The 15,189-nt window shown below is 43.1% G+C and overlaps 1 protein-coding gene across 1 annotated transcript in view; it reads left to right on the top strand.

Moving 5' to 3' along the window:
* Positions 1-428: 428 nt before the first annotated feature.
* LOC115328598 (plancitoxin-1-like) overlaps positions 429-15,189 on the top strand; it is a 44,684-nt gene continuing 29,923 nt past the window's right edge. Inside the window, exons 1-2 of the mRNA XM_029989901.3 lie at positions 429-529; positions 13,436-13,640. Of these exons, the coding sequence (XP_029845761.3) occupies positions 429-529; positions 13,436-13,640 (306 nt within the window). The remainder of the gene's footprint in view (positions 530-13,435; positions 13,641-15,189) is intronic.

Below are 15,189 nucleotides of genomic sequence, written 5' to 3'. Positions count from 1 at the left end.
TCGTAAGCATGATTTAACAGCGAACGTTTTTTTCTTTCTTTATTTTCTTGCATGTAATTTGAAAGGTTAAAAAACAACTTATTGTTTCGTTTCGAGGAAGGAAAACAATCACGGCTTAAGGGCCATTCTTTATACACGTTTTGCACACGCACCGAAAATACCGCCATTGCTGACATTTTCTTCCCGTATACAGATGCCGAGCCAGTGAAGCGAGAGTTGAAAAGCCTCCATAAAGGTCACTGCTGGGAAGAAGGACGCTGTAGATTCTAAAATGGCAGAAACCTCCTCTGTTGTAATAACGATGAAGCTTAGTAAACATAATATGAGGAACCAAACATTGAAGGTCAGTTACGGCGCCGCCCATGCACATCTGCTGTAAAACGTCTATAAATGGCGTCCACGCATGCACGCTCCACGTAGTTGCCGTTATGCGGAACTTATTTCTGGTAGCACTGTGTTTTTTGGCGAATGGCGTACGTGCTGGCGATGATGTCTACTGCAGAGATGAAAGGAACCAGAAAGTGGAGTGGTGAGTACATTGAGAATCTGCTAGTTCCTGCTGCGGGTACCTTCAGACTGCTTAGTTTCTGTAGTCACTGTATGGAGCTTGACCACGATGGTGACCTGCCCCATGCTGACCACATGAATCGGTTTCTTTAAAAATTGTCATTTAACTCAACTGTGCTCTGACTTTTAATTAGATGCGGCATTTTTAGTGATGAAAGAACTGTGTTCAACTTAGGAAAACATGCTAAAGAAAACATCATTTTTTAATCAAGAAAGACTAGTTCGCGGGAAACAATGAAATCAGCGGTGGCTCACTAAATAAAAGGAATAAAACGTAGGTTCCGCTTAGTCTTGTACACGTTACAAAAAATTTGATCAATCGCAACTACAATTACTCTTGCTTAAAAAACATTTTATTAAATTACTCGATTACTTGAGAGGAAAAGTAATTGGTCATTACTTAAAAATAGTAACCGTTACTGTTCCGGTTACTTCATATTTTCAAAAAAGGCAAACGTCTGCTCTCGTTTGAAAACGTGGATTTTGTGCTGTTCATTGTGGAATTTGAATCACCGGATTACACACTACTCATCTCAATTCACCATCCTTGCAAGATCATTTGCCTTTCGTAGGCTTTGTTTGAAGATTTCTTGCTATGAAAGTTCTGGAAACAAAGGGTACCGTTGAAAACAGAAGGAGGACAACTCCGTTCGACGATGTTTGGAGCAAAAAGAGAAGACACAATGAGCACAAAAATAAATGCTTCAGAAGCTCAATCAAAATGGTGTCCCCCCCAAAAAAATTTAAAAGGTTTTTTTTAGCTTAAAATATTCTAAGCATCACCGAAGGCTCATACTCCGCCCAAATGTAGTACTAACCGTTCTTCTATTCAAATATTATGAACGATTTTCTGAATTTTTTTTTAATCGGGAATATGCGGCCGATCAATCTCTCGAATATGTGGAGCTGAAGAGCACCATTTACCGAAAGCGTGCAAAAACAGGCTAAATTTTTCCCTTGAAATTTTCAGAAAATCCTTTCTAACTTTTAGTTCTGAAACCTTGGCATCGGTCTGAGCTGCTAGAGCCACATTTGGGTGGAGAATAAGCGATTCGTAAATCTTTTTTTTTTTTTTTTTTTTGTAAAAAAATACAATATCTTTTTTTTTTCTCTCTTTTTTTTTATGAGGGGAGGCGGAAGGCTGTAGTTCACAGTAATAAATAAAGAAAACCGAATAAAGCTTCGTTGCTCGAGGAAACGTTTGCCCTTCCGCAACTTCACACAAAAAAGCACCAAAATTTTCATTCGGAAGCGGTGCATTTTTATGAAATGCCGACCGCTTACCTCAGATAGGACAAAAAGATCGCTGTATTTGTCGCGCCTTATCTTTGACATTATCTGGTTCTGGTTTACTTTGAGGGGCATCAGGGTATAAAAATGCTCTGAGCGGGATTTTTTTTTTTTAATGGGAGGATAGGTTTTTCAACGGTGAATAAAGGCGCAGATGCTACAATCATCCTAACCCTTATACTTAAAGGCTTTTGTAGAAAGATCAACCGACGCAGTCCCAGTTTGAAACCCAACAAACCGCTGTATACACTCCGTGCGACGCGACCGGCGCGCCGCCGAGCGGCCGTTACCGAAGGTAGGCAGGGAGAACCCCAGCCAAACGAAACCATGCACGCCGCGTACATTGCTACGCATTGAAGTCGAAGCGGTGCCGTTGCGCTGGGTTGATAAACTGCTGCGTCCTCAAGTGCTCCAGTAGTTATGCGTCGTGTCTCGTGGGGACAAAGTTTCATAGTTTTTTAACTGGCCGATGATATGCGGGACAGCGACAACGATATACCTGTGCCACACCACGCCACAAATTTGGTCTTCCGATTATGTCTGCTACTGCGTCGGCGCGGCTGACATATTCTACACTGCCGCTTTGCTCTCTGCATTTGTTTTGATGCGTTAGCATTAAAACGCACGTTTTGACGAAAACCCGGAGGTGTCTTTTATTTGTCAGCACCGTGGAGAGAAAGAGAAGGAGGGGGAGAGAGCTTCGAGAAAGCTTTATCTGCTGCAATTCTTGAGCAAAACCAAATAAGAATATCTTTGAGTTTCTATAAAAATTCCCAGGAAACAGCTCGTTCACGCCAGATTGTTTTGTGCACTCCGTGCACTCCGTGCCATTGTTTCCATTGCTGCTGAGGCCGGTTCCAAACAAAATATTCAAGGACTCAGCCGCACCAAAAGTGAAAAAATTAATAAATCAGTATATATATATACATATATTCAACGACGTAAAATTATTCTCTTTGAACTCTACCACAGTTTGCGAGTTGTCAAACGAAAGTGACTTTTTCCTTTGGTTTTAAAGTGCGCAAGGTGGTGGTATAATTTCATGAAAAAGCGGGCAAGCTTGTGTAAGACAAAACGTAAATACTGACCGACATAAGATCAACCTTACATGTACAATTAGCTCTGTTTGTGCCTGTATCGCTCAGTCATACCGTTTGTCTGTCTGTGCGCGTGTGCACGCACGCATACAAGTTTTTGTTTGTTTCCTTCGCATTATGATATGCTTGCATGAAATGCCACGCAATTAACGAAAGAAGTGAAAGATAAATACAAAGCTCCCCTCTCTGATTAGCGCAGAAGAGCACCGCATTTTGCTCGTGTTCAGTGTGCTATACATTTTTATTTGCCTGATGTTTTTTTTAAAGCAAAATAAATTTTCATGGACGCCGTCAAATCACAAACAAACAATAATCAACAGGTATTTAGGGTATTAGTTTTGCAGGAAATGATTTTTTGAGAAAAAGGTGTTTTTAGGAAAATGATCATTGTGATATTGGTGTCGCTTAAATAGCGATTTAAATCATCTTGATTTTTTTCTCTACCCTGAACTCAATGAATTCGAGGTAGATTAATTTGACAACAAAACTGCCTCGTCAATTTCGGAAACAAAAATGCAGTGGTTGCGCCTTCCAGAAACCGGGAAGGTTTCTCGTCGGAAGCCAGCATGCAGTTTGATTGATAAAAGATGTAATTTTTTTTATAAATATAAGAAGCGGAGAACAGCTAAACAACCTTCTTAGCCCTGTCCTAGTCCTCATGCAACATCACCCTCGACGTATCGGCTCAAAAGCCAAAGCTCCGTCTGTTACTGCTTCCGCCACCACAGCTTCGCACGCGAAAAGGCGCACAGGCTGCTGAACGCGTCTCACTGTCGAACACCAGCTCCTCCGCTAGCGGCGCTACGCGCGTTTTTCAATGCGCCTCCTATACACGAACTCATCTCTGTTACGTCACGGCGCGGTGGTTGCGCGTCGGTCGCACTTCCGGTCTGGGGTTGTGGGCAGAAGTCCCCATGCGAGACGTGTATTCCTGCGTTGCTTTTGAAAGGAACCTGACAAAAACATGCCTTCTCGTCAAAACGCCGCGACTGGGGCCGTGCTAAAAAAGTCGAGAAAGGTTTGAAGGACAGTTTTCATGTGCTCGGTTCGTCCGAGAAGGTGGATATGTGCCGTGAAAAGGGAAAACCAGACGCCGCCGGACCACGATTGCTTGGGCGGGAAGCACTTTGGATTGAATTCACGGATACTTCTGGTCATCAGATTTATTTGTTTTGTTCTAACATGAACGGCGAATAACCGCGAAGTTGTACGGACCACCTGCGGACTACGTTCAGTGCGTCTTCAAGTTCAAACGGCCGCTTGACTGTTCAAACCGTCGTCTGCTCTTTCAAACGTTTCTGCTTGTCGTCTGCTCTTTTAGACGACACCGGCCCGTAGCCCAAACGTGGGCCCGGTACGTGCGATAAGAAGTAAGTGCAGGACTCCAAATACTCATGTTTGAAGGTTGGTAAGCAGCCTCGATGTAAACAGTAGATAAAAAGATGTATTGATAATTGTTGCCAGTGACCATCACCGACTTGTTATGCCTGATTCACTTGGTCCGATTCTGCTTGAGATTTTCAGTATAGACGTCGACCATCTCAGCTACGGTTCACGCTTTTGCAGCCCGATTGACGTCCCGACTGAAAATTGCGAGCGGAATCTCATCTTGCGAATCAGGCTTTAGCGTACATTCTGTGAGATCCACGCGGAATGAATTGCCGCATGTCACGTTATTCACGAGAATTTTTGCGGTGTAACGAGCCTCGGTAATTTCGCTGAGGCCGCTCAAGTAGTCAGACATCGCCAGGAAGACGTAGAATCTATCATGCGAACGCGAAAAAGGGCAGGGGCACTCACACCGACGCCGACTACATCGCATTTCAATGGTTTGATTATGGGCGACGGCGAGCTTCTTGACCATAGCCCCATCGCGCATGCGCGGCGCCGGTGGCGTCCGCTAGGGGAGCTCCGGTTTGTTTGTAAACATGCGTTGGTGTATAGTTCCCCACGGAGCCAATATACTGACCAGAAAAGGAGCTAACCTCCTCTCGTACAGATTGGTAACAACCGTTTTACTCTTCGTGGTTCCGAAGATTTAAAAGCTTTTAAAGTGAACACCATATCGTTGCAGTTGTAGTTCGAACTGTGATGGCCGTAGTCGGAAACAGGTAAGTCGATGGTGGGGGAAAGGGGGCGGGGGGCGGACGATGCACAACAGTAATGGTTACAAAAGAGGGAAGAGGAGAGAAAATAAATGAAGGTAGTGGAGAGGTTGGCAGCCTTTGAATCGGCGCAGGGAAACTGCATAACTTGAAAAGTGAAAAGAAATTTATGGTATGAGAAGGATGAAAGGATAGGAAAACGAAAAGAGAAAAGGAGGATAAAAATGTGACAGTAGCAGCAGCCCAAACAAGAAGCGGGTGGCTATAGAGTATTACAATGCCCTTGCTAAAAGGCACCCCACAAAACAGGTAATGTACGAAAGTTATACTTCAGTTAGCACTGCATACTTCTTCGCTAATTGTCCGATGAGAAGATACATATCAGTTCCACACACACTGCAGAGCATCCACTCACTCGTACACGAGATCACGAACATACACAATCAGTGTCCTAGCGTTTATTAGCTATATAACAAACCGCACTCTTTTAAAAAAATCGAAAAACGATGCTAAGTGCCCTATTGAAAGTTTTCCGGTCGGGCCAAGGGCCCAGCATTTTCGCTAAAGATAAGGGACGTCTGTCTAATAGTCCAAGACGAGTCTTCATCATGTGCCTTTCAGTGACAAAGCGTTGGCACTCTAAAGGAATGTGATTAACACCTTCAAATGGGTCACCGTATTCACATGTGGGAGACTCACGTTGCCGAATTCGGCGCAGAAAGCTTCCTGTCAAAGCCAGTTTTAGTCGTAGTCAGTGGAAGAGAGCATCGTATTTTCTTTTTGTACCGGTACAAAGTGGAAACTTAAGAGGAGGGTCAATATGAGGAAAGAGAGCGTCGAGAGATTTTTCGGTGAACCATTGCTGTTTGAAGAGTTCCTCTCGGAAGTGCCGTAAAACTTGGCATCTACAAGTGTGAAAGTCGTCAGTTGCATTGTGTCACAAGAATAAGCTTCGCCAGCTAAGCAATCTGCTTCGACGTGTCCAGTAATGTCGCAGTCACCCGGAATTCATTGAAAGCGTAATGAAAGCCGAAACTCTTCTTTATAAACTATTGTTGTTTGAACTTTGTATAGAAGTGATACCAAGAAGGACTTCATGGCTGTACTTTTCAGTAGTTGTAGTGCGTTTTGGAATCTGTCAGTATCACCCAGGTTAGTTATCGATTATACCGATGTTACCCAGGTTAGTTATCGAACTTTACAGATTTTGCTCAGCAAGACACCGGCGGTGGCGTCGGGACTGCCTACTTGTTGTGGCTAGCGCTGCGGGGGCATGTCGTCCGAGTCACCGTAAAGATTATCCAAAATCCATCAATGCCGTCCTCGAAACACTCCTCAAGCATCTGGTTTTCGATTCCACACCCTTTGTGTTGCATTCACCCATTCAAGAAGCATCTTACTTTTAGCAGGAAGCAATTCATCGTGTTCTGCGTCTAAAAGCGCTGCTGTTATAATCGTGTATTAGTGTTTCATGTACGAATCTGTTTCAGTACTCTCGTCAGCGCGCACGGAGCCTTGTTGTCGAGAGTGAGACTTCTAAATGCGTCTGATAACACTGGAATCCTTCTGGGCTCCGCGCCATTCATGTGAATGCTTGAGTCGAGGGGTGGGGGAGGGGGGGGAGTCCCGCTGGTTCCGTCGATCACTGATGTCACGCAAATCCCTCCCCGAAAAGCATCCCACGTGTGAATGTGAATACCTAAGCTCTGCGACAAGTTTTACGAATTCGCGATCTCTGGTTTTTCGGATTCTCACTGACAAGGTGAGAACGTCAGGGAGGTATTTCCGTTGTCCCGCTTTTAGCGCGAGGTTTCTCCCGTCGAAAACAATTGGGTGAATAAGCAGTCTCGAACAGCCAAAGCATGGCGAAAGGCGACGTCCACACTTTGGACACATCCGATAGACACTTCCTCTCGTTCTCATCCGGGCAATGACTATATTGTGTTGAAATAAACGCATGTTCCTTCTAAATTTGCGTGTTATCTTCGTGTGCAAACCATTTCTGACGCTCGTAAAAATCAAGCGAACCGACAACATCTAGTGTAAGGTGCGTAAATCAGGCGTATCGTTCGGAATTAACCAACGTCTTTGTGCCATCTATGTAGTGAAACTTTAAAAGTCAGCGAAGTACCGAGGCAACAATTGTAGATTCCGCCCTTTGGCCCTTTTTTCAATGGGGAATTGGCACATCGAGAATGACACTAAACAAGAACAGTTTTCTTGTGGACAAGCGGGGCCTTTTTGGTACGGTTTCAGTCCTCAATGTCACCACTATGCTTTTCGCAAGCTATCAGAGAGCACGTATTGCCCTCGGACGAGGTATTACGCGTTCTATTGCGCTCGCTCACCACAGCTTAGCGGCCGCAAACCATGTCTCCTGCAAGCTGGACTAGCAGATGCGATCAAAGAACTGATGCGCGAAAAGCATCTGTAGCGAGGTATCCGTGTTCACAGGGTCGCTATTACACAGTTTTAATATAGGGTGCCCCAATGCTTCGGGTTTCCCGAGTAGCTCGGGGCGTCGTACGGAGTATGCGCAGACGTTCAGCACATACTCTGTGCGACACCCTAAGCTTCTCGGGAGCACCCAAAGCGTTGGGGCACCCTATTCTGAAACTCTCTTTTAACGATGCATGACTGTACGCTTTCATCCATCTCCACAAAACTGATTAAAGGCAAAATAAGAACGATATAACACGAAAAATAGGTGTCTTCTACAACAGGAGCGCTGCAACACGCTTAATTGTTTGTTTGTTTGGTTTTTGTTTTTTCTAGCGGCTGGAAGGGTAACCATTTAGCACTGGGTCAAATTAACCCCATTCGTATTGCTAGATTTTCTGTCACCCAAGAAAGCAGAGCGCGGAGTACAAGTCGTACATGAATGATCCGCCAGTTTTCGGCTGCGACTCGTGTCCAAACCTTATGAACACGAGCAATAACCGAAGCCTTGACGCAACACTCTCGCCTAGTGCCTGCCCCGCGCTTGCCTCTAAACGGGAGGCGTAGGTGATCCAGCGCAATAGCTCTGTTATCAAAAAGGTCCATTAGTACAGAAAAAGTATACGAATTTGTTCAGTAAACGTCTAAGAAAATATAACGTTATTTAAGAAATACTTATATGCGTGCCTCATATAATTTATATGAGTTGATTCGACAAAGTATAAATACATATTCCACAGTTTTCTCATTTTGATGCGATGTTAGTCAAGGCATGCCAACCGCCCGACTATAAAAGTCATTCGCAAATGCTCATAATTTTTTGCCTTTCCTCCCCTGTTCGGCTATGCATCTTTAACTTTGTTTGATAGAGTGCCCTTTTGCGCTGTTAGGTCGGTTTGTTGCCTTCATTTTTTTTTTTTTGAAGCTGACAAAGAATAGCGTACAAAACTTCGATTGCGTTTTTTGTTGTTGTTGTTGTTGTTGTTGTTGTTTTTGCACTAATTATGTTAAGGCTACCAAATAAAAATAAAAACTTTATTATGTGTTCAATAAACATATCAGAAATTATATAAAATATATAAGGCACATATAAGCCGTATATATGTTCTTATATATTATTATATGTTCTCAGATGTTAATGAGACAGATTCATAGTTTCCTCAGTACGAAGGATTAAAGTTAAGTTTAAAAATCCCTAAACAGTGTAACATTAAAAGCGTAATGCGTTAAATTTGCCGAACGTGCGCCCTGCTGCATTTAGCGAGGAACCTATTTCATGCTCCATTCCGCAAAAAAGCGAAATTTAGCTTGACTCTCAAGCTCAGAAATCTTGAAACTCAAAACATCCTGCACATTCTGTTTAACGATTTTCTTTCAAGGGTCTAAGATTTAAAAATCCTTTATTTAAAGGCCCCACCGGGACGTTGATAACCTTTTTTTTTTAAGGGTTTGTAAAGGAGATTGATCTGTTTAAAACCCTGAATTACGATTAAAAAAACTCTGGTGAAGCTGACTTGAAACATCTTCAGCAGAACTGCGGATTTTCTTGGTTTTGCTTTTAGAATTGGGAACGAGCAACGATGTATTCCTTCTAAAAACATCTTGGCACATAAACTTACATTAAAAGTGAAAGCTTTTTTATTTCATTGTTTTTTAGGGGTCCGGGGGTTATAAGAATAAATAACATTCCACCTAAAATTTGGCGCAGCTCGCGCCTTCTAGGTGACGAGTGGCCGCGAGTCGCCGAGAGGGAGCCACTTGCGCACCATTTCAGGTGCAAACCACTTTATTCTTACGTAAATATTTTCTACGTTCGTAACTCCCCATAGAAATTATTCCACCAATTTATTTTATATATATGGGTGGTTTCATCTCAAATCGTGCAGGCAAAAAAGGTCGAATTTTTTATTTAGATAAAAAAATATTTGTTATGGCGCCGTTTCTAAAAACGAGTCGCCACAACCCGCAAATTCGTCGGATTTTTTGTTCTCGACTTATGAATTCTTAAAGAGGCCGCGGCGAAAAGCAGTGTTTTTCAGACCCGTCGTGGGTCGGATGTTTCGCTTGATCTCCCGCCGTGGATTTTCAGTCCACATTATACTATCTTTTTCAAGCACTCTGTGTACACATTTAAAAGGCTCCAATACCATAAAATAATTTTAGGCGTTTTTCTTTTTTTCTGTAAAAATGTCAAAAACGCCCCCTTGGTCAATTGTTGACGAAATTTGACAATTAATTACTGGCGATCTACTTGAGTTACATCGATAATTTTAATGTCCACGGAGAGCCCAAAACACGTTCTTTATATGTATTATAAAATAACTCGGCTGCATAAATTATTCTTTGCGGCACTTTTACGTTTATGTTATGTGAAAACCAAAAAGTACCATTTTTGAAATTGATTTTCTAAAAAAAAACATTTTTTATTTTTTTTATTTTTTTTTTAAATGTAGATGTGATAGTTTTCTAAGCGAAAATCAAGTCGAGAAAGTGTATATTTTGTTTGTATGTTCTATATTTAAGCATCAATATCGTACAAAAACGTGTTTTTACGGCTTAAAATGGACTTGCGAATTGCGCGTCTTCACAAGCTTGGAAATAGTTTTTTTATTTTTTTCAACGTTCCCATATACAAATGAAATACAGTATTTCCACCCTGTTATATTTATTGAATATTTAAATTTTATTATAGGCGGCAAGCTACAGGAGGAGTTCCGAAAAGAGAAAGCAACACTTCTTAACAGACCAGCAGGTGTCGTAAATTTTTAACGTGTAGGAGTCGGCAGACGTCGTATAGATTCGGGGCCCTCATTGGCCTGCATGAACGTCCCGCCCTTTCGGAGCCAGCAGATGACCACGACCTTCCACGCTCGTTGTGTTAGATAGGACGGCCCGTGACAGTAAAGCGAGCAGCGCACCCTGTGTCACGAGGAGTGAAATAGTACGATTGTGTCGTTGACGCGGCGAACAGTGACAGGCACCCAGGAGGAGTCAGTCAGAGTATTGCACGAGGGAAAGCAAAGGAATCTTTGGCTGAAAGAATGAGGACACCATGGCCTTACAATATCGACGGTCAACAACTGTTCTGCCAGCCAAAACAACGCCGCGTGGGCGCTAAAACCGGCGGCGCGGGGCAGAAATCCCGCAGACGCACACACGAAGATGGGCCGGTTTCGTTAGGGCTGTGGGGAAATTTGAAACCAGCCATCCGTGCATGCGTGAAACGATACCGCCTGTTTGCCCTAGCTTCGAGCGCCCTATCCTTACCTTGAAACGGCCGTGCTCTCTCTCTCTCTCCGGGGAGATCCGATAGCACCGAAGGGTTATCTATTAAACTTGAGGAAGCAAACGAGAAGGGACTGTTTAAGTTTAATTATCCCCACCAACCCGCTCGTTCTGTCCTTATAAAGGGTTATCTCTTTTGGAAACAGCAAAGCCCGGAGACTGACATTAAAACGAGCGTGTTGGTAAATATACTTGTGTTTGTATTCTGCCCGGAGACTAGTTGGGTCGAAGTCAGCCTTTTTGTCAACTATAACCGTTTGTGAAGAGTGGGCTTCTCCCGAGATGAAAAGTTAGCGCCGGCTGACGTGTTCTTTTGAAAAAGGGAAGGGGAAAGAGAAAGTTTGAGAAACTACCTCGAAAGCTCCTCTCCCGATATGAAGCTTGAGGCATAGTCTCGGTTACCTTCTCGCGCATCGCTGCTCGAATCTATTCTTCACTTTGTTTCGCGCAGCCACTGTTCCGCACAGCCGACGTGGATGTGCGTAATAGAGGGAGGAACAGATTCGAGCATCATCTGGACGCCGTCATCCCGCCAGACTTCAGTGTCGTGGGACCGACTCGTGTGTGTTTCTTCGCCCCGCTGAACTTTGTTTCTCGGGTGCGGTTTTTTCTAAACGTTTTTTTTTTTTTTTTTTCAATGTTTTCTTGCTAACTGTTTGTTAGCACTGTTCAATTGTTGGGTTTATTTCGTCATGGCGTAGCGGCCTGGCGGTGATGTAGAGAGCGTGTTCGCACGCATTTGGTTGCGTCCCGTTTAGGGAATGCCCGGAGGAGTTTGTTTTTGTTCTTGCCATGTGCGGCTGAGTTTTATTAAATTCTCAATTTATCGTTTTTATTAAATTATTGATCTTTTTGTTTTACCTTTACGTGCCGTCGACTTCTTTGTCTGACTCTCCACCAGGCGTGGACCTATCGCCTTGCCACCGCTCGAACCTAAATACTTTTTTTTTTTTTAACGCAATTTTCGTTAAGATCGGAGTTGGGCAATTTAATTCTTATTTATTTATTTTTATTTCCTACCCCTCTCCATGACACACTCTCTGTGTGTTTCGGACCGTTTCTGTGTCACCACTTTTGTGTATTACGAAAGTGAAAGGACATTCCCTGGTGACCTGTGCGATGTGCGGTGAACAAACCCCAGTGTTTGGTTTCGGAAAGAATTGTATATAATATATCGACGATGTGGTGACCTTCTTTGTCTTAGTAATGTGACAGCTAATAGCTAGTCGTGCTAGTTTACTGTGAAAGGTTTATAAATCGAAACAATACAACGTCTGTGCCTTTTGCTTATTGAAAGTCTACTAAGCCTGCTGATTTGGTTAGATATGTATCTCGTGGTTCCCGCTCCTATCAAAACATACATAAATATTCAATACTACAAAATCCGTTTATAATTTATTACAAAATGCAGAAGAAAATTCAAGAAAACTCTTTCACAATTCATAGAGACGCATGGATCGCTATGTCTGATTTAGGTCTTGCAAAACAAAGACGTCTTTTTCCGATATTGAGGCCTAAATATAAAACATACAAACAAAATATACACTTTCTAGGCTTGATTTTTGTGTAGACAACTATCATATCTACATTTGAACAAAAAATAAAAAATAAAAAATGGGTTTTTTGAGAAAATCAATTTCAAAAATGGTACTTTTTGGTTTTTGCATAATATTAACGTAAACGTACCGCAAAAGATATTTCATACAGTCGAGTCATTCTATAATATATATAAAGAGCGTGTTTTGGGCTCTCCGTGGACATAAAAAATATTATTGTAACCCAAATAGATCGCCAGTAATTAATTGTCAAAGTTCGTCAACAATTGACCGAGGAGGCGTTTTTGACATTTTTACAGAAAAAAATCAAAACGCCTAAAATTGTTTCATGGTATTGGAGCCTTTTAAATGCATCCACAGAGTGCTTGAAAAAAGGTAATATAATGTGGACTGAAAATTCATGGCGGGAGATCAAGCGAAACATCCGATCCACGACGGGTGTGAAAAACACTGCTCTTCGCCGCTGCCTCTTTAAAAATTCATAAGTCGAGAACAAAAAATCCGACGAACCTGCGGTTTGTGGCGACTGCGGTTTTAGAAACGGCGCCATAACATATATTTTTTTCATTGAAATTAAAATTTCGACCCTTTTTGCCTGCACGATTTGAGATGAAACCACCCATATATATATATTTAGTTATTTTAAGCGCTCAACGGAAAGAATTGGAACACCTGCTCTATCTATTTCATTAAAGTCAGTTTAACTTAGAATACGTTTTCCTGGCTTGGAGGGGGTGCAAAGTCACAGGTAGGTGTAAAGTCATAGACAGATGTAACCATGAAATTCCTCTTCCCCTTGAATTTTTCTGGGAATTTCTTTTCAATCGTTTTAGCGAGAAATCTTCTTACATGAGCTAACGTTGTCATGGTGCAACATAACGCCTTTACACATGTGGATGTGCTCCACGTTTATATGAGCTTATCGGTAACCGAACCTTATTATATTTTATTGCCGATCATTGCTGGGACATTTGCGATGTTTTCCTTATCGGTGCAGCGACTTCGCAGCGGAGACTATTTTCCCGAATTTCGAAACAAAGATAATTAAAATACGACCTTATACGTTGGTCTGTCGTTCTGCACCCTCGTGTGACAGGTTCGTCATGTACAAGTTCCCGGCGAACGGTGTGATCTACAAACAAGTCAAACGGGGCTTCAACACAAATGGGGTGCAGTTCGCGTACTTCGATGCCAATACCAAGAACCTCAACTATTGGAATATGTCCTCGGAAACCCTCTACAGCCAGAGAAACCCTCTAGCTTTTACGTTGGCAAAACTGTTCGCCAAAAAAAAGTCACCGGTAAGTACATAATGATGAACCCTTTTCAGAAACTGTACAAGCAACAATGGCGGTCGCCATTTTTTGGTCACGGGGCATGTGCTTAGATCCGAGTCTTCGCCGACACGACGCGAGCTCAGCCGAACTCACGCCGAACGTTGACGGAAGCCTCGGGCCCAATACATGCTCATGAGTACGTTCCCCAAATAATGCCGAAGTTGGGTAACCGGTGTAGGGGCTACTGGATGGTGCACACTTTTGAAAAGGATATTTTAATCGGATTCATCCTCTTTTCGATGAACAGATTGGTCCAAACTTGAGTCGAAAGAGCAGATCTTTAAAAACAAAATTGACTTGTGTTATGCCCGAGTCATACTAGGGCGACAAACAGAAACAACCGACAGCAAAAAGCCGCAAACACCCCCACTTCGCACGCGATGGCACCTTTGGCAGGTGCTCGTGAAGTGAGCATTAGTGACTGTAAGTCTGCCAATGATACCCTCGCGTGCATTTTGCTCGTGTTTGAGGCTTGTCGGCGTCGGGTCATTCTAACCCTGGGCCGAAGTTGGTGGCCATGGAGCCGATGTAACAAGCACGAGAGCTCGAGGTCGCTACTTTGAAGTGTCTGAAAGCCAGGGGCGCGTGCGAGCTCGCGCTTGTAGCTTTGGCTGCAGTCTCAGCAGGGTGAACAGAGCATAGAAAAGAGGCGATATGGGTTAGTCAGTTCGCTAACTAACTGATATCGCCAATACGATGTCTTCGTTCAGTATTTACTTTTTCAGGTTTGAGGATATTATGTATTTGGAAAGCTGAATCTTGAATTCAAAACGGTCAAGCGGTTCGTTGAATTTTGATTAAAACGTTTCTAATTGTCGTCATGGCACGAGAAATGTCACTTTTTTTTACACGGGTTCAAACCGAAATTAAGCTACCAAAGAGTGGTGATTTAGCCTGAGGGCAATCACGTTTAGTATGACACGTCGAGCCATCTTGCTCAACATATTTGCAACACTGGGAAGACTTTTTCCGCCAGCCTGCTTGCTCGTAGGGCTGTTCATGTATCACTTTGAAGGTGTTGTTTCGAGAGTTTTTGGTCTTTTATTCCTAACACTGAGTTCAGCTGTCGCGGAAGAGCAAACGCCGAAAACACGGTCGCGTATCGGACTGTCGCGACCGCGAAGGCTTACCAAGCGTGAAGCTCTGCGAATTCCCTTCAAGGCCGTGAGAAATACAACGCCGTCAGAGATGAATAAATGCCGTTAAACGTGTAAAATAAGCATTACATTATTCGAGTCGAGATGGATCTCTAAATGGGCTAGTTTACTTGATATTTGGAATTATGCGCTCGGAGCGTGACATTGTCTTTGGGTTCGATGCGAAGAATCCCTAGAGTCAAATCAGTCTTTTGAAATCCTCGCTGCTATCTGCTCCGCGGACACATCTTGATGGAACGACGTTTTACGGACGTTTGCGGAGTTTCAGCGTCGTTACCGTAGTGAGCGTTTTCTCCGCTTCGCCAGTCACAGAGCGCGTCTTTAGTGTGATCACGTGTAGCTGCTCAAGATGGCTG

This window comes from Ixodes scapularis, unplaced genomic scaffold (genome assembly GCF_016920785.2).
Source record: "Ixodes scapularis isolate PalLabHiFi unplaced genomic scaffold, ASM1692078v2 PGA_scaffold6__148_contigs__length_123643588, whole genome shotgun sequence".
In the NCBI taxonomy this organism is placed as follows: Eukaryota; Metazoa; Arthropoda; class Arachnida; order Ixodida; family Ixodidae; genus Ixodes; species Ixodes scapularis.
This window is presented reverse-complemented; position numbering and strand designations above follow the sequence as displayed.